General features: G+C 38.3%; 2 protein-coding genes across 5 annotated transcripts in view; both read left to right on the forward strand.

Moving 5' to 3' along the window:
• LOC117331447 (gelsolin-like protein 2) overlaps positions 1–4823 on the forward strand; it is a 41699-nt gene extending 36876 nt beyond the window's left edge. For both annotated transcript variants that reach the window (XM_033890162.1, XM_033890161.1), the window contains 3 exons: positions 3076–3154; positions 3565–3663; positions 3799–4823. In XM_033890162.1, the coding sequence (XP_033746053.1) occupies positions 3076–3154; positions 3565–3663; positions 3799–3894 (274 nt within the window). In that variant the 3' untranslated portion in view covers positions 3895–4823. The remainder of the gene's footprint in view (positions 1–3075; positions 3155–3564; positions 3664–3798) is intronic.
• A 5270-nt stretch (positions 4824–10093) lies between these two features.
• Positions 10094–19096, forward strand: part of LOC117331448 (gelsolin-like protein 2) — a 33790-nt gene continuing 24787 nt past the window's right edge. Inside the window, exons 1-5 of one of the 3 annotated variants that reach the window (XM_033890163.1) lie at positions 10094–10200; positions 12167–12192; positions 12786–12866; positions 13354–13427; positions 17226–17300. In XM_033890163.1, the coding sequence (XP_033746054.1) occupies positions 12186–12192; positions 12786–12866; positions 13354–13427; positions 17226–17300 (237 nt within the window). In that variant the 5' untranslated portion in view covers positions 10094–10200; positions 12167–12185. Of the gene's footprint in view, positions 10201–10962; positions 11054–11897; positions 12004–12166; positions 12193–12785; positions 12867–13353; positions 13428–17225; positions 17301–19096 lie in introns of those variants that run through there. The other 2 variants (XM_033890165.1, XM_033890164.1) reach the window with 2 other exon arrangements.

Here is a 19096-nt window from a genome sequence, read left to right on the forward strand (position 1 = left end):
CCTGTCATCCTTATACAATATAGAAACCCTGTCACCCTTATACAGTATAGAAACCTGTGTCATCCTTATACAGTATAGAAACCCCTGTCATCCTTATACAATATAGAAACCCTGTCATCCTTATACAGTATAGAAACCCTGTCACCCTTATACAGTATAGAAACCTGTGTCATCCTTATACAGTATAGAAACCCCTGTCATCCGTATACAGTATAGAAACCCTGTCACCCTTATACAGTATAGAAACCTGTGTCATCCATATACAGTATAGAAACCTGTGTCATCCATATACAGTATAGAAACCCCTGTCACCCTTATACAGTATAGAAACCCTGTCACCCTTATACAGTATAGAAACCCCTGTCATACTTATACAGTATAGAAACCCCTGTCATACTTATACAGTATAGAAACCCCTGTCATCCTTATACAGTATAGAAACCCCTGTCATCCTTATACAGTATAGAAACCCTGTCATCCTTATACAGTATAGAAACCTGTGTCATCCTTATACAGTATAGAAACCCCTGTCATCCTGATACAGTATAGAAACCCTGTCACCCTTATACAGTATAGAAACCCCTGTCATCCTTATACAGTATAGAAACCCCTGTCATCCTTATACAGTATAGAAACCCTGTCATTCTTATACAGTATAGAAACCCTGTCACCCTTATACAGTATAGAAACCCCTGTCATCCTTATACAGTATATAAACCCTGTCATCCTTATACAATATAGAAACCCCTGTCATCCTTATACAGTATAGAAACCCCTGTCATCCTTATACAGTATAGAAACCCTGTCATTCTTATACAGTATAGAAACCCTGTCTCCCTTATACAGTATAGAAACCCCTGTCATCCTTATACAGTATATAAACCCTGTCATCCTTATACAATATAGAAACCCCTGTCATCCTTATACAGTATAGAAACCTGTGTCATCCTTATACAGTATAGAAACCCCTGTCATCCTTATACAGTATAGAAACCCCTGTCATCCTTATACAGTATAGAAACCTGTGTCATCCATATACAGTATAGAAACCCCTGTCATCCTTATACAGTATAGAAACCCCTGTCATCCTTATACAGTATAGAAACCTCCATCATCCTGATACAGTATAGAAACCCCTGTCATCCTGATACAGTATAGAAACTTCCATCATCCTGATACAGTATAGAAACTTCCATCATCCTGATACAGTATAGAAACCCCTGTCATCCTTATACAGTATAGAAACCCCTGTCATCCTGATACAGTATAGAAACCTGTGTCATCCTGATACAGTATAGAAACCCCTGTCATACTTATACAGTATACAAACTCCTGTCATCCTTATACAGTATAGAAACCCTGTCATTCTTATACAGTATATAAACCCTGTCACCCTTATACAGTATAGAAACCCCTGTCATCCTTATACAGTATAGAAACCCTGTCATTCTTATACAGTATATAAACCCTGTCACCCTTATACAGTATAGAAACCCCTGTCATCCTTATACAGTATATAAACCCTGTCACCCTTATACAGTATAGAAACCTGTGTCATCCATATACAGTATAGAAACCTCCATCATCCTGATACAGTATAGAAACCCCTGTCATCCTGATACAGTATAGAAACTTCCATCATCCTGATACAGTATAGAACTTCCATCATCCTGATAACAACAAATGTCAGTCTGTCAACATGTGATGTAAATATCAGTCTACGTCATCATATGACGTAAATGTCAGACTACGTCAACATGTGACGTAAATGTCAAAGACAACATGTGACGTAAATATCAGTCGGAGACAACATGTGATGTAAATGTCTGTCTGAGTCAATATGTGACGTAAATATCAGTCTGAGTCAACATGTGACGTAAATATCAGTCTGAGTCAACATGTGACGTAAATATCAGTCAGAGTCAACATGTGATGTAAAAGTCTGTCTGAGTCAACATGTGACGTAAATATCAGTCTGAGTCAACATGTGATGTAAATGTCTATCTGAGTCATCATGTGTCGTAAATATCAGTCGGAGTCAACATGTGATGTAAATGTCTGTCTGAGTCAACATGTGACGTAAATATCAGTCTGAGTCAACATGTGACGTAAATATCAGTCTGAGTGAACATGTGATGTATATGTCTGTCTGAGTTATCATGTGTCGTAAATATCAGTCAGTCGGAGTCAACATGTGATGTAAATGTCTGCCTGAGTCAACATGTGACGTAAATATCAGTCTGAGTCAACATGTGATGTAAATGTCTGTCTGAGTCATCATGTGTCGTAAATGTTTGTCTGAGTCAACTTGTGACGTAAATATCAGTCTGAGTCAACATGTGATGTAAAAGTCTGTCTGAGTCAACATGTGATGTAAATGTCTGTCTGAGTCAACATGTGACGTATATGTCTGTCTGAGTCAACTTGTGATGTAAATGTCTGTCTGAGTCAACATGTGACGTAAATATCAGTCGGAGTCAACATGTGATGTAAATGTCTGTCTGAGTCATCATGTGTCGTAAATGTTTGTCTGAGTCAACTTGTGACGTAAATATCAGTCTGAGTCAACCTGTGATGTAAAAGTCTGTCTGAGTCAACATGTGATGTAAATGTCTGTCTGAGTCAACATGTGACGTATATGTCTGTCTGAGTCAACTTGTGATGTAAATGTCTGTCTGAGTCAACATGTGACGTAAATATCAGTCGGAGTCAACATGTGATGTAAATGTCTGTCTGAGTGATCATGTGTCGTAAATGTTTGTCTGAGTCAACTTGTGACGTAAATATCAGTCTGAGTCAACATGTGATGTAAAAGTCTGTCTGAGACAACTTGTGATGTAAATGTCTGTCTGAGTCAACATGTGTCGTAAATGTGTCTGAGTCAACTTGTGATGTAAATGTCTGTCTGAGTCAACTTGTGATGTAAATGTCTGTCTGAGTCAACATGTGACGTAAATATCAGTCTGAGTCAACATGTGACGTAAATGTCTGTCTGAGTCAACATGTGACGTAAATATCAGTCTGAGTCAACATGTGATGTAAAAGTCTGTCTAAATCAACCTATTTCCATTGCAGGGTTTCAGATTCCTCCGGAAAAATAGCCATGAAACAATTGAAAACCGGAGACGTGTCGTGGGACGACTTTCAAGATCAGGTAAACATCTGTAGGAATTGTTACATATGGACCTGATACACAGGTATGGAAACGGTGTATATTTCAGTGCTTGAATCGAAAGGTACGAGAGAAATGTTTCTTAAGAAGTTTTTTTTCAAATGGTAAGTGCCGATGTATCATCGGAGTCACAAATCTTACTTTTTATATAGAATTTACCCATCAATGACGATGGTTATTATGGAATATCATTACCATGCAGGTTGGCTCTGTGCTGTATGGTTGACTATCTGGCACCATACCGCCCAACTGAGCACAAAGGATATTTGTCCGGACCACCACTTCCTTGTTACTTCACCTACATTTACGTACCTTGTTCTGTATCTGGTGCGGCTATGAAGTGTGTAAAAGTTGAATCTTTACTACAATGACATTTCTATATCTATATACAGGATGTGTTTTTGTACCACCACGGAAGCCTAGGGGTATTTGTATGGGTTGGAAAGGGCGCTTCAACAACAGAGAAGAAAAACGGCATGCCATATGCTCACGTACGTATTGGATGTCAACAAATCGCCGTTAAAATGTATCTCTGAAAGAATTTCTCTAATATGTGCTGTTACCTCCATCGCTCGTATTGGCTAGTACGTAGTTATTAACATTTTGATATGTTCTGTTATTTCCAGAACTTTTTGCAGAAGCAAAAGAAGTGCTACTTGCCTATTACAGTGGTTCGCCAGGGACAGGATTCTGCCGATTTCCAACTTGCCATGACTGCTTAAGGATGTTAAAGACACAAACCAACACTATGCGTTGGCGTTCATTGAGACGATATGTCGTCACTTAGATAGCTTACAGGCTTATATTCATATTGTGCTTCCGTCAATTTTAGATAATAGCCCCGAACATTATTTTATAACCGACTGATTCGTGCTAATGCTGGTATCGTGATGCAATATTGGTCACGTGATCCCAGCCCTGTACATGCATGTTACAATTCATGATGTCGGTGACATCACTGTGGTGTTACGATGTATATTATAATTATTGCACGTATTTTATTTATTTAAACTTGTTTAATTGCTCTGTATTCGGAAACTTTTAAAGTTACTAATGCTTATCTTAATGGACGTCTGACGTGGTGATAGGTTTCACAGAGCGGAATTCACACCACGTGATCTCGTTACATAACTAACATGTCTTCCTATTTCTGCTGACCAACCCAATTGTATTTGTATAAGTGTGTTGACGAATGAATTACCTATGGACGTTCAAGCTTGAAGTTACTACCATTGTAAAAGTTTCACATTCCAAGGCAAGTTATATAAGAGAATTCTACCAATAAATCATACCATATTTGTGAAATACAATTTTACACCAGTACACCCATTTCATTAATTGAGAAAATGAATAATACGAAAATTAGATTGATCTTTATTTTGAAACAAGTAAAACAAGATAATACGCCCGACAGTGTTTGCTGGTTTTGAATCCCCTGTAATATGGAAAACAAATCTCAAGGTTAGTTTATTCCACAATCGCTTGTTAATACATGAAATCCAGTATGTGTCAGTTAGCAGTACAGTACACAGATTTGGGACCCTACTTCTTATTTCTTTTTATTTTGATTTTGTATATTAAATCACTTGTTACTGTTATTATCGTTTTATCTATCTATGTCAATTATTAAAAACCAATCTTATATTGTGAACACTTCTTGTTGTTGTTAATTGTGTGATTTGTTGTCATTTTTTCATTGGGATGAGTCTCCATTTTGACAGTTCGCCTTCATGAGTTACCAACAAGTAAGATTAACTTTCTATAGACTAACGTCCTGATTGTTTGTTTGATTAGAGTAACATTTGTAATGACGTGGTGGAATCCTTTTTGAAACTTAATATAATATGACGAGGTGGAATTTAGTTGTAAGCTTTATTTGCTATGACGAGGTGACATGCTTTTGGAAGTTTTATTTACCATGATGACGTGGAATCCTTGTGTAAGCATTATTTACTATGACGAGGTGACATGCTTTTGGATGCTTTATTTGCTATAACGACGTGGACTCCTTTTTTTGCAAGCTTGATTTGCGATGACGATGTGGAATTCTTTTGGAAGCTTTCTTTGCGATGACGATGTGGAATCTTTTTTTGGAAGCTTCATTTACTATGACGCCGTGTAATTCTTTTGGAAGCTTTCTTTGCGATGACGATGTGGAATCTTTTTTTGGAAGCTTCATTTACTATGACGCCGTGTAATTCTTTTGGAAGCTTTATTTACTATGGCGACATGGACTTCTGTTTAAAGTTTTATTTGCGATGACGATGTAAAATCTGTTCAGAAGCTTTATTTGTTATGACGAGGTGGAGTCCTTTTGGAATCTTCATTTACCATGACGACGTGGAATCATTATGAAGATTTATTTACCATGACGAGGTTGACAAATACTTGTTTACAATTACAATGAAACACAATATTATGCATCGACGTCAGATGAACCTATTTATATTATAGACAAGGAAGTATCATGCATTGAGGATTTTTTTTGTGAGTTTTACGTAAGACTAACTATGAGATTGCAATCATTTTCCTTCCCGTTGTTTGACACTATTTATAGCCTGTTAGTTTAAACCGCAACCATGTATCCACACTATTTCAACCGGGGCCATGTATCCACACTATTTCAACCAGGGCCATGTATCCACACTATTTCTACCAGGACCATGTATCCACACTATTTCAACCAGGACCATGTATCCACAATGTTCCAACCAGGACCATGTATCCACAATGTTCTAACCAGGACCATTTATCCACAATGTTCCAACCAGGACCATGTATCCACAATGTTCCAACCAGGACCATGTATCCACAATGTTCCAACCAGGACCATGAATCCACACTATTTCAACCAGGACCATGTATCCACAATGTTCTAACCAGGACCATGTATCCACAATGTTCTAACCAGGACCATTTATCCACAATGTTCTAACCAGGACCATTTATCCACAATGTTCCAACCAGGACCATTTATCCACAATGTTCTAACCAGGACCATGTATCCACAATGTTCTAACCAGGACCATTTATCCACACTATTTCAACCAGGACCATGTATCCACAATGTTCCAACCAGGACCATGTATCCAGACTATTTCAACCAGGACCATGTATCCACAATGTTCCAACCAGGACCATGTATCCACAATGTTCCAACCAGGACCATGTATCCACAATGTTCCAACCAGGACCATGAATCCACACTATTTCAACCAGGACCATGTATCCACAATGTTCTAACCAGGACCATGTATCCACAATGTTCCAACCAGGACCATGTATCCACAATGTTCTAACCAGGACCATGTATCCACAATGTTCTAACCAGGACCATTTATCCACAATGTTCTAACCAGGACCATTTATCCACAATGTTTCAACCAGGACCATTTATCCACAATGTTCTAACCAGGACCATGTATCCACACTATTTCAACCAGGGCCATGTATCCACACTATTTAAACCAGGGCCATGTATCCACAATGTTCCAACCAGGACCATTTATCCACAATGTTCCAACCAGGACCATTTATCCATAATGTTCCAACCAGGACCATTTATCGACAATGTTCCAACCAGGACCATGTATCCACACTATTTCTACCAGGACCATTTATCGACAATGTTCCAACCAGGACCATTTATCCATAATGTTCCAACCAGGACCATTTATCCATAATGTTCCAACCAGGACCATTTATCCACAATGTTCCAACCAGGACCACTTATCCATAATGTTCCAACCAGGACCATTTATCCACAATGTTCCAACCAGGACCATTTATCCACAATGTTCCAACCAGGACCATTTATCCATAATGTTCCAACCATGACCATGTATCCACAATGTTCCAACCAGGACCATTTATCCACAATGTTCCAACCAGGACCATTTATCCATAATGTTCCAACCAGGACCATTTATCGACAATGTTCGAACCAGGACCATTTATCCATAATGTTCCAACCAGGACCATTTATCGACAATGTTCTAACCAGGACCATTTATCCACAATGTTCCAACCAGGCCCATGAATCCACAATGTTCCAACCAGGACCATTTATCCACAATGTTCCAACCAGGACCATGAATCCACAATGTTCCAACCAGGACCATGTATCCACAATGTTCCAACCTAATCAGGACAAACTGAAGAATATCCTCGGTATATGGCTTTGATTCATCAATATTATATGCCATAGACGTAGATACATATATACATTTGTTATTCACGTAAATCACATTCGTCATTTACTTCTATTAAGATAACATGACAAAGAACATGTTCCAAAAACAAACAGGGAATACAAAGAAACAAACGAAATTCTATCTTAAAAGCCATTAAACAATGACAACATAAAACAAAACATAAAACAATGACAACATAAAACAATGACAACATAAAACATCGACAACATAAAACAACGACAACATAAAACAACGACAACATAAAACAATGACAACATAAAACAACAACATAAAACAATGACAACATAAAACATCGACAACATAAAACAACGACAACATAAAACAATGACAACATAAAACAACGACAACATAAAACAAAATATGATATTGCAGGGTAGCATTGAAGATTTACAAAGAGGATAAGACCAGGCGTTCTGAAAGGGTTAGCCTCACCCACAATGCAAGTCTAGGTAAAATCCATTTCTTTAAAATGAGAACCGGTAACAACAGAGTCATCAGGCATTTCAACAAACATTGAAGACGTCTTACTAATGCATAAGGAAGTCGAATACTTACGGATGGACCATAATGAACTATGACAAACACTTTGTTCTGTTTCTGTTTATCACTGATGGCGGATAACATCCGTGGTAATCTCAGGTTACTACATTGTATAAGACATTCCCATCAAATGTCGAAGGTGAGAGTGAGCTTTGAATGGGAGCTTCTAACAAGGGTCGTCTTAAAACTATAATAATATCTAAATCCCCGCTCATTTTTGCAACGATTTCGTGGCGCTACAAGACGAGGATTTCACTAGCCCGAGTTTCCTCTGGCCCTGATACCATGTCTGGTGTAGCCCGAGTTTCCTCTGGCCCTGATACCATGTCTAGTGTAGCCCGAGTTTCCTCTGGCCCTTGCACCATGTCTGGTGTAGCCCGAGTTTCCTCTGACCCTGACACCATGTCTGGTGTAGCCCGAGTTTCCTCCGGCCCTGACACCATGTCTAGTGTAGTCCGAGTTTCCTCTGGCCCTGACACCATATCGGGTGTAGCCCGAGTTTCCTCCGGCCCTGATACCATGTCTGGTGAAGCCCGAGTTTCCTCTGGCCCTTGCACCATGTCTGGTGTAGCCCGAGTTTCCTCTGACCCTGACACCATGTCTGGTGTAGCCCGAGTTTCCTCCGGCCCTGACACCATGTCTAGTGTAGTCCGAGTTTCCTCTGGCCCTGACACCATATCGGGTGTAGCCCGAGTTTCCTCCGGCCCTGATACCATGTCTGGTGAAGCCCGAGTTTCCTCTGACCCTGACACCATGTCTGGTGTAGCCCGAGTTTCCTCTGGCCCTGACACCATGTCTATTGTAGCCCGAGTTTCCTCTGGCCCTGACACCATGTCTGGTGTAGCCCGAGTTTCCTCTGACCCTGACACCATGTCTGGAGGTGTGTAAGCTGCACCAGACATGGTGTGAAGATTTTTATTTTAAAGAATCAAGATTAATTTATTTCTCATCCAACTTAGGGCCTTAGGAAACTCGGGCCAGGATTTAACCTACAATGCGACGTAGATTCATGGATGGGAGATTGCACTCCGAACTTTTTAATTGATAGAAAAATAGTTTATTGCTGCAATAACCAAGCTTATCTTAAGAAGATATGAAAAAATATTAATATACATATCAAAATCAGCAATCGTCCTCACCATTCATATGCATTATATTATCAAGGTCAACGAGAGAACACATGGTCACATTACAATTGTTGTATCATTTATGTTAATGAAGAAAAACATTATCAATATCAGCTCATGACAGACCGGTTATGGAAATCATGTCATAATACTTATAAACTATCATAAACTTAAAAAATCAAATCCTCAAAAGGTATTTATGGAAGGTTACAACAAGCTATCTTCTACGTTCTTAAACATAAACTAAAGACGACATGCATTGATAACTAACTCCTGGTGGACAAACTTCAAATATCAATTTCGTCGACTCAGACTTGTTCCGGCGTTAGGGTCTTACCGACATATAACAATAAACAATTCATTTAACAGATATGTGACGACAACCTGGTATTTTATCGTACCAGCCACTCCTATGGATTGGTAGATCGTAACAGTTTACCTTGAAGATCGTCTTATCTCAAAACATTTGTCTGCATGGAATCCATGATTCATCTAAAAGAACATGGTCCTTTTTACCTGTACAACACCAAGAAACTTCCTAGATGAACCCCCTCCTAACCTACGCCTGATGGAAAAAATATTGACCTCAATAACATGTTTCTCTAATGTGTGACAAATCTCACATTTGACGTTTCATATCAAAGTCAATAAACATAAGGGACAGAACTTTAATCAATGAACAAAAGATGGACGATGTCAGAAGGAAAGTCGGGTTTGTTCCGGGTTTGACGTGTCGGGTACTCCATTAGCTGACTCATGTACAGACGGCCCTCTCGGTGTTTTTGATAGCGCCTTGGGGACCCCTCATACCCCTCATTTGTTTGGCAAGTATTCCTGTTGTACCATTATATATCATATATGAAACTTACATGATACCTGTATGTTAAATATTCTTTTTACGGAATAATGATTGAGATGTTGATGCTTACGTCTTACATTAAAAATCACATGTATCACACAATTCGTTGATGTGAACATTGCTTAGCAACATATATTCATATGACAGAGTTGCCCGTATGTCTATCTTTTTTAGGAACGTATATGTCCAAATAAGGAAATTGAGTTAGGAACGGAAGTGGTCATACACATATAATCACCGAACCGTGACATTCTTTCGGATCGACATCTTGCACCTACTTCGGATCAGGTAAGATGTTCTGTACTATAATAACTGACCATGTTTTATCTAACCGTGTACTTGTAGAGTAACGTTTTATAATATCAGTAGCCGCTCCTCTGACACCTATCTGTGTATGAAACATGTAAACCTTACATACCTGCAGTAGAGAAGGGGGCACGCCCATTTACATGTACATCATATCGTACTTGTATCTAGTGATAACTGCGCACAGGTGTTGATCAGTCTATATCGATTGTCAGTATTGTAAAACTCTGACACTAACAGCGATAGTCCAACCCAGCAACCTATAGACTGTGAACCGTGTATGCAGTTAGGCTAAAACCCTTAAATAAGATTTCCTGTATCTGGCAGTATAGTACTAGATAATTTACTTCCAGTTAAAAACCACTCTTCAGGTCAGTTATACATATGTATACATACTTGGGCAGTGATCCGAAAGGTATGTAAGCAATGCCAGACAGATATGGGCTAACACTGAATAATTCATGTGTAAGGTTACTATCCAAGAGACGACCTAGTATAACGAATAGCGAAGGAGGATTGACGTAACGGAATCCCCCTCCTACGCCCCTAACCCCTAAACTATTTAGTTTCCATGGCAGTCTTACTCTGTCATTTTCAGTCGTATTCTGTCGTTTTCATTCGTATTCTGGCCATGACCAGTCAATCGTCTCTCCTCACCACAAATATTTTTTATCACACTCATACGTGGTAAAAGTGCTATGTACACACCGTGTACGAGTCATACCCCTCCTTCCTCCCACACACGTGTGTATCATCAATGTGTCGATAAGACTACGCCCTCTAATATACATACAGACGACTTCTGTCATCTTTCTGTCTGATCCGCCGAGCTCAGGTATGTATTACACCTTTATACAGCCACGTAACGTAATCAGAAAACAGCTCAAATATATATATATACATATGATGTATAACATGAAAATGAGTTTTTTCTAGCAGGTAAACAACCTTGTCATTTCTTTCACTTGTCAAGTTGACGCGTGTATTTGAGATTTCGGTGTCAATTTCATTTCTACCTTGGTTAACTATGATACATATGATCGAGTTTCATATCTACAGTGAAGTCATGAGTCATCGTTGACAGCTGTATGCCTACCAGAATAAAAATGTCGATGAAGTGTTATAGACCTGTTTTATACCTTATGTATGACCGTATCTGATGCATGAATTGCATGTCTACCTGGCTTAGTCTGTAAAATCGATTAGCTAGGCTGTAAATAGCCCCGCTACCTCCTAAAAACTCCTACATGTGTATGTTCACAAATTGAGATTGTAGTCCTTGGGAATCGAAGATAGCAGTGTCAGCATTGTCACTACACTATCATGGTAAACAGCATTGTCACTACACTATCATGGTAAACAGCATTGTCACTACACTATCATGGTAAACAATTATATGTAACCATCTTGGTACCTAGCGCTGTACAATATCACTGTGTCAGGTAAACACATCGGGTTTACTTATTCACAGGAGTGTGACCCTCTATACACCCACACAAACCTGTATTGCCGTCCCAAATAATATGATAGTATGCTAGTCTGGGTTCCTTTCTCTAGTACAGTAGCCCTGACCCGTCTGTATATGTACAGTTCGTCTGACGAAGTTATTTCCTCATTAACCGGGTCTCTTTTTCAGATAAAAACTTTCCATTCATTTTGTTGACTTTTTCTTCAAACATACACGTCAGCAGTCACGTGGCTCTGCTTTAATATTTGCTTCCTTAATGACTAACACTGACTTGTGAAGTGTACGAGCTAGGAATCTTTTCGACTACATATAACCAGGTATGTTGTGTATCTGGCCGGTTACTATACCCTTCTACTGACATGATTTTGGTATAAATCTTACCATCACCTTGAAATTCTACAATGAATTGTATAACTGTCACTGGCCATAAGGTGTTATATATATACGAAGAATTTTATGATATTTTTTTTCTCATTTTAGAATCCCAGACACCGACAACATGTCAGGTATGCTCTTATATTTGATAAAATGAAATCGTTGACATCACAAATATCTGTAATTTTTTAACTTGTGTAAACGATGACAAATGTCTGTAATTTTTTAACTTGTGTAAACGATCACGAATGTCTGTATTTGTAGCACGATTCTCACCATAGCAATTTCAGTTGAGTGAGCGAATTGTGATATCTGCTGTATGGCAAACAATAACGCTCTCTCTTTATTTTGTTATATATTTTTATATCACTATATAAGTTATGGTTTCGTGTATACCTGACCTATGTTATTATATTCTGGTATAAGTTATAATTTAGTTGATACCTGACCTATGTTATTATATTTAGTTGATACCTGACCTGTTATTATATTTAGTTGATACCTGACCTATGTTATTATATTTAGTTGATACCTGACCTATGTTATTATATTTAGTTGATACCTGACCTATGTTATTATATTTAGTTGATACCTGACCTATGTTATTATATTTAGTTGATACCTGACCTATGTTATTATATTCTGGTATTAGTTATAATTTAGTTGATACCTGACCTATGTTATTATATTTAGTTGATACCTGACCTATGTTATTATATTCTAGGATTAATTAAAGCCAAGAAGTATGACTGGAAGGACTCCAATATGGCCCTTTTCGGTACAGACACCGATAGACAAGTAAAGAGTGAGTTTTTCTTTAAACCTCCGACACGTTATCACCGTAATCACGTGTTAATGTGTGTTAATTTCCTACCGTGTAACGAATACTGTTCAATAATTATTTATAAAAAAAAAATAAGTAATTAAAAGTCCTCAGTAGTTGTCCTTCATGACTTCATAATGAGTTCTGCAATATTTCATTATGTAAAACACATCTGCTGTTTCGAAAAGGAATATTTTCTTGATTGTTTCAAAAGAATTTGTAAGTTTAACGTTTTAAAATAGCTATTAGTGTTTGTTTATTTGGAAAACACACTCCTGTCTTGACGTTTGAAATCAGTTTATGATTCGTTTCAGATTATTATTTCCCACGATGTAAACATCGTCATTTATAGTGTAAGAGGTTTGGAATACATGTTTAATCTGATTTGTTGTATTTTCCGGTAGTTTTTGAAGTGCCAATTTCATGTATTAACGGAATCTGTACATCTAGTTTATTTTTCTTTATTCAGAGGAATCAGCAGAAACGGAACCTGCCTGGGAGGGCGCAGGACAGGAAGTCGGTCTCAAAATATGGAGGATCAATGTAAGAAGTCCTCTTAAAATCAAACAAATATACAAATTTATATCAAAAAGTGTTTGGATGTCGTTATGCTTGCTTTCTTTGCTGTAGAAGTATTTTTAGATCCGTGTTGATTAGTTTTATATGTTCATTTTGTGGGAAAATCACTTTTTCTCATTTTGAGAATATGACTTAACCCGGATCTGACCCAGATTTCTATGGCGGGTATCGGCGTGACCTAGATTTGTATGACGGGTATCGTCGTGACCTAGATTTGTATGGCGGGTATCGTCATGACCTAGATTTGTATGGCGGGTACCGTCGTGACCCAGATTTGTATGGCGGGTATCGTCGTGACCTAGATTTGTATGGCGGGTACCGTCGTGACCCAGATTTGTATGGCGGGTATCGTCGTGACCTAGATTTGTATGGCGGGTATCGTCATGACCTTGATTTGTATGACGGGTATCGACGTGATCTAGATGTGTATGGCGGGTATCGTCGTGACCTAGATTTGTATGGCGGGTATCGTCATGACCTAGATTTGTATGGCGGGTATTGTCGTGTTCTAGATGTGTATGGCGGGTATCGTCGTGACCTAGATTTGTATGGCGGGTATCGGCGTGACCCAGATTTGTATGGCGGGTATCGTCGTGACCTAGATGTGTATGGCGGGTATCGGCGTGACCCAGATTTGTATGGTGGGTATCGTCGTGACCTAGATGTGTATGGTGGGTATCGTCGTGACCTAGATGTGTATGGCGGGTATCGTCGTGACCGAGATTTGTATGGCGGGTATCGGCGTGACCCAGATTTGTATGGCGGGTATCGTCGTGACCTAGATGTGTATGGCGGGTATCGTCGTGACCTAGATGTGTATGGCGGGTATCGGCGTGACCTAGATTTGTATGGCGGGTATCGCCGTGACCTAGATTTGTATGGCCGGTATCGTCGTGACCTAGATGTGTATGGCGGGTATCGTCGTGACCTAGATTTGTATGGCGGTATCGTCGTGACCCAAATTTGTATGGCGGGTACCGTCGTGACCCAGATTTGTATTGCGAGTATCGTCGTGACCTAGATGTGTATGGCGGGTATTGTCGTGACCTAGATGTGTATGGTGGGTATCGTCGTGACCTAGATTTGTATGGCGGGTACCGTCGTGACCCAGATTTATATGACGGTTATCGTCGTGACCTAGATGTGTATGGCGGGTATTGTCGTGACCTAGATGTGTATGGCGGGTATCGTCGTGACCTAGATTTGTATGGCGGGTATCGTCGTGACCTAGATTTGTATGGCGGGTATTGTCGTGACCTAGATGTGTATGGCGGGTATCGTCGTTACCTAAATTTGTATGGAGGGTATCGTCGTGACCTAGATTTGTATGGCGGGTATTGTCGTGACCTAGATGTGTATGGCGGGTATCGTCGTGACCTAGATTTGTATGGCGGGTATCGTCGTGACCTAGATTTGTATGGCGGGTATCGTCGTGACCTAGATGTGTATGGCGGGTATCGTCGTGACCCAGATTTGTATGACGGGTATCGTCGTGACCTAGATTTGTATGGCGGGTATCGTCGTGACCTAGATTTGTATGGCGGGTATCGTCGTGACCCAGAATTGTATGGCGGGTATCGTCGTGACCTAGATTTGTATGGCGGGTATCGTCGTGACCCAGATTTGTATGGCGGGTATCGTCGTGACCTAGATTTGTATGGCTGGTATCGTCGTGACCTAGATTTGTATGGCAGGTATCGTCGTGACCTAGATTTGTATGGCGGGTACCGTCGTGACCTAGATATGTATGGCGGGTATCGTCGTGACCTAGATTTGTATGGCGGGTATCGTCGTGACCTAGATTTGTATGACGGGTATCGTCGTGACCTAGATTTGTATGACGGGTATCACCGATAAAACAGAAGACACTTACCGTACCGGAAGACATAGTCTTTTCTCTTATATAATGTTTGAATGAGTTTAATGCAAATCTCTATATTTTGTTATATTTTGTTATTTTGTTATATTTTGTTATTTTGTTATTTTGTTATATTTTGTTATTTTGTTATATTTTGTTACTTTGTTATATTTGTTATCCTTCGCCGAACTAAGTTGGTGGGGATATACAAATGGGATCCATCCGTCCACCCGTCCGCCCGGATTCGCTTTCCGCAAGATATCTTTTGAAGAGATGATCAGAATTTGATGAGACTTGCATGGTAGACTTATCACCTAAATCCCTTGCTCCAGTTCGATTATCGGTATATTCCGGGCATATTTAATGAGGCTGCTGTGATGTGATTGGCTGATTATTTTCCGCACGATATCTTTTGAACGAATGATCGCCATTGATCGGACTTTGATGAAACTTGCTTTGTAGTGTTATTACATTTGTACCTAAACCTCTCACTCAAATTCGATTGATTATCGTCATATTCCGCGCATATTTAAACAATATTTAGTTAGAATCATCTAGTAGAGAGAAAAGGATAATACGAGCATGATCAGCCCATTTTGATAGTTCACTATGCAGTATAATATGTTATTGAATAGTCATTAATTATGTTGATTACTTTCACAGATACCTGATGACTGAAAACGAATTTGTTATGGTTCTAAATGCTATGTCACGTGTTTAATGTTTTAAGGCATGTTGCCCACTTTAATTTCATGTGATACAATATTTGTATGAGCGGCGGATCTTGAAGACTATGTCCTTGTTTAGTCTGTCCTCGTTCTATCAAGTTTTAGTTAGAATAATCGTTCCGTTATTGTACCGATATCCTTTGTTGACTTTTTCATTAGATAATATTCACTTTTACTTTGGTGAAAATGTTTCCCTTTTCAGCACGTCTCTACTTCCCGTGTATGGGACGTAAGTCACGTGATTGTTGTGAGCACATGAAGCGCCTTTACATGATTCATACGTCCGTATTTGGTATATCGATTTACCTGCTATAAGTGCGCCATGATAACAGTCCCGTTTTTTTTACATTATTTGCTGCTGTCGTTACTAGACTCCTGGTTAAATTTTGATAATCACTTGTCATTTATATTTTGGACATTTTCTTTCCAAAGTTTTTTTCTTTCAGTTTTATGTTCAATTACCATTTGTTTCCAATGAGGGTACAATGCTATTCAACAAAATAAGGGTACAATGATATTTAATGAAATAAATTCATTGCTCTTAATCTGGATCAATTTATTTACCGAACACAAGAGTAGCAATCGTTTTCATGAAATCACAATTTTACATGTAAACGCACATTACACGTATAGCATGTGCAAAGATGAGATTTGGTGACATACGACCTCGAAACACGTGAGCATGGTTTGGTTATTGTAATGTCTGCTATATTTGTCATCCCATTTAGACTGTTCTGCACGTATTGTTATAATGTTCACCACTGTGTCAGCAGAATTAGTGATCAGCAATTCAAATAAAGCTATCTAATTGTTAAAGGGTTTTTCACCTGTACTTTCTTTTTTCAAGTAATACCATAACATTAAGGTCTAGACTGGAGACAGGATTCCATATTACGTGTAGCAGTATGTGGGAAACCGACTATAAGTATTGTTTATAAACAATACATTACGTTTGGATAGTTATGATAAAGTCCAATAGTTGAGCTACGTTAACCATCTATAGATACAGTAATCACGGTAAACACATCTCAGCCTCCGTAATGAGCATGACACAACGCTAGCGCAGAGTATTTTAAACATAATGTAATATTGTTTTCAATGGACTTCAATTTCCGTTTGTTTTTACTATAATGTATTTCCCGTGACAGACAGTAACCATATCTTTTAATTGTGCAGAAATTCAGAGTGGAGCCTGTAGATGAAGAAGACTACGGTGATTTTTACAAGGGGGATTCGTACATCGTGCTGAACGTAAGTATATCCATTTATTTCATTTTTGCCAGTGAAATATATAGAGGAGATTGAATGGTTTCCCGTTTAATATAACATATATGTCACGAGTATGACAGAATATCGATATTTTCACGAGTGCGAAGTATCGAAATATTCTTTCATACGAGTGACGGGAAACCATTCAATTTTCTCTTTATTGCATTTGATAAACTTAAAAGCAAAATTAAAAACATTAATCAAAGTACTGAAAGTACTGTAGGAGGCGTTAGTCAGATGTAAAAGGAGATATTTGAAATAAAGCAAGAATACAAATTAAACTGATATCAACATGACTAAACATTTCCACTTAAGTGTGTCAAACCAACCGGACATAATGGTTTTCACAGTCCTGATGAATGTAATGGTTTAGACTGTTCCGATATACATAATGGTTTTAACCATCTTAAAGTTTCAAACCTACTTCTAAAAGTAGTTAAACATTTCTTATTTCAATCAAACCTTTACTTAAGAAGTCAAACATTTTAATTTTTTAAGGAACATGTCATTAACATTCATACTTTAAACCATCTTTTATACTTAGGTAGTTCATAATTTGCATTTATGTGTTTAAAACAAACTTATATTTTATAGGCCTGGGTATTAGAAATGTCGAAACAATATGATATGCATTTCGATAAGTTATAACAATACACGATATGTATTGAAAATACAGGGAGTGTCTGCTATTTTTTTTTTGTTGAAAGTGTGCAATGTCTTTCAATATCTTGTAAACAAAATTGTTTATTCCTTTCTATTTTGATCTTAGAATAATATCAAAATTAGATTGACGGCTTTTAAAAGTTACTACACTTTTTTTTCAACAAAGACCTCATTTTTAAGGACAATTATTTCAAAATTAGATATCAATTCCATCTATTTTAATAGATCCAATGTCAATATTAACAATAAACTGTGATTTGTGATTTGTTGCTTTTTAATTTACCACCAAGATGTAGATAATAGCCTAGTAGCTATAGGTACTGTATATAAATATACAGCGTTTTACATGCAAAATATTGAAGAAAACTTTCATATTTGATATCAATTCAATATGATTGTATACGTCCCTTGGGGTGGGGAAAGAACCCTGGGCCTATTTTTACATCAGGATTGTGTTCATCTCTTGGTGTCCAGCAAGATTATGGAGTTGGGATCTGAATGGTTTCACAGATAAAACAAGAGGCCCAGAGGGCCTGTATCGCTCACCTGGTTTTATGAGATATGAAACAAGAATGATGCTTAAGTTTATTTGTCGCTGGTATTTCTATGTCAATATATCATAAGCATTTTATATGGGTACATGTACATTGGTTTATTGTTATTCTAAAAATGTCAATTTAGCGAAATTGACCTATTTTGGTCCCATCCTTCAGCCCCCGGGAGGTTAACCCCAACATTCGTACAATTTTGAATACCCACCCCATAACCATGCTACCATACAAATGTAGGTTTTATACCAAATTGTGCAATTAATCCATGAAATGAAATTGACTTTGGGTACAACCCCATAGGGATTGCTACCACACCAATGTGAGTTATATCCATAACTTTGTTTCAGAGAAACCAATTGACCCCTTTTGACCCTGCCCCCCAGCGGCCAACCCCACCATTTTTACAATTTTGAATCCCTACCCAAAATGATGCTACCAGTCAAGTATGAGCTATATCGATTGCTTAGTTTCAGAGAAGAAGTTATTTATGTCAATTAAGCCAAATTGACCCCTTTTGAGCCAACATTTGAATTGCAATTTATGGATAATTTTTAATTTTGGCAA

The sequence above is a fragment of the Pecten maximus genome, chromosome 7, assembly GCF_902652985.1.
Source record: "Pecten maximus chromosome 7, xPecMax1.1, whole genome shotgun sequence".
NCBI classification, from domain to species: Eukaryota; Metazoa; Mollusca; class Bivalvia; order Pectinida; family Pectinidae; genus Pecten; species Pecten maximus.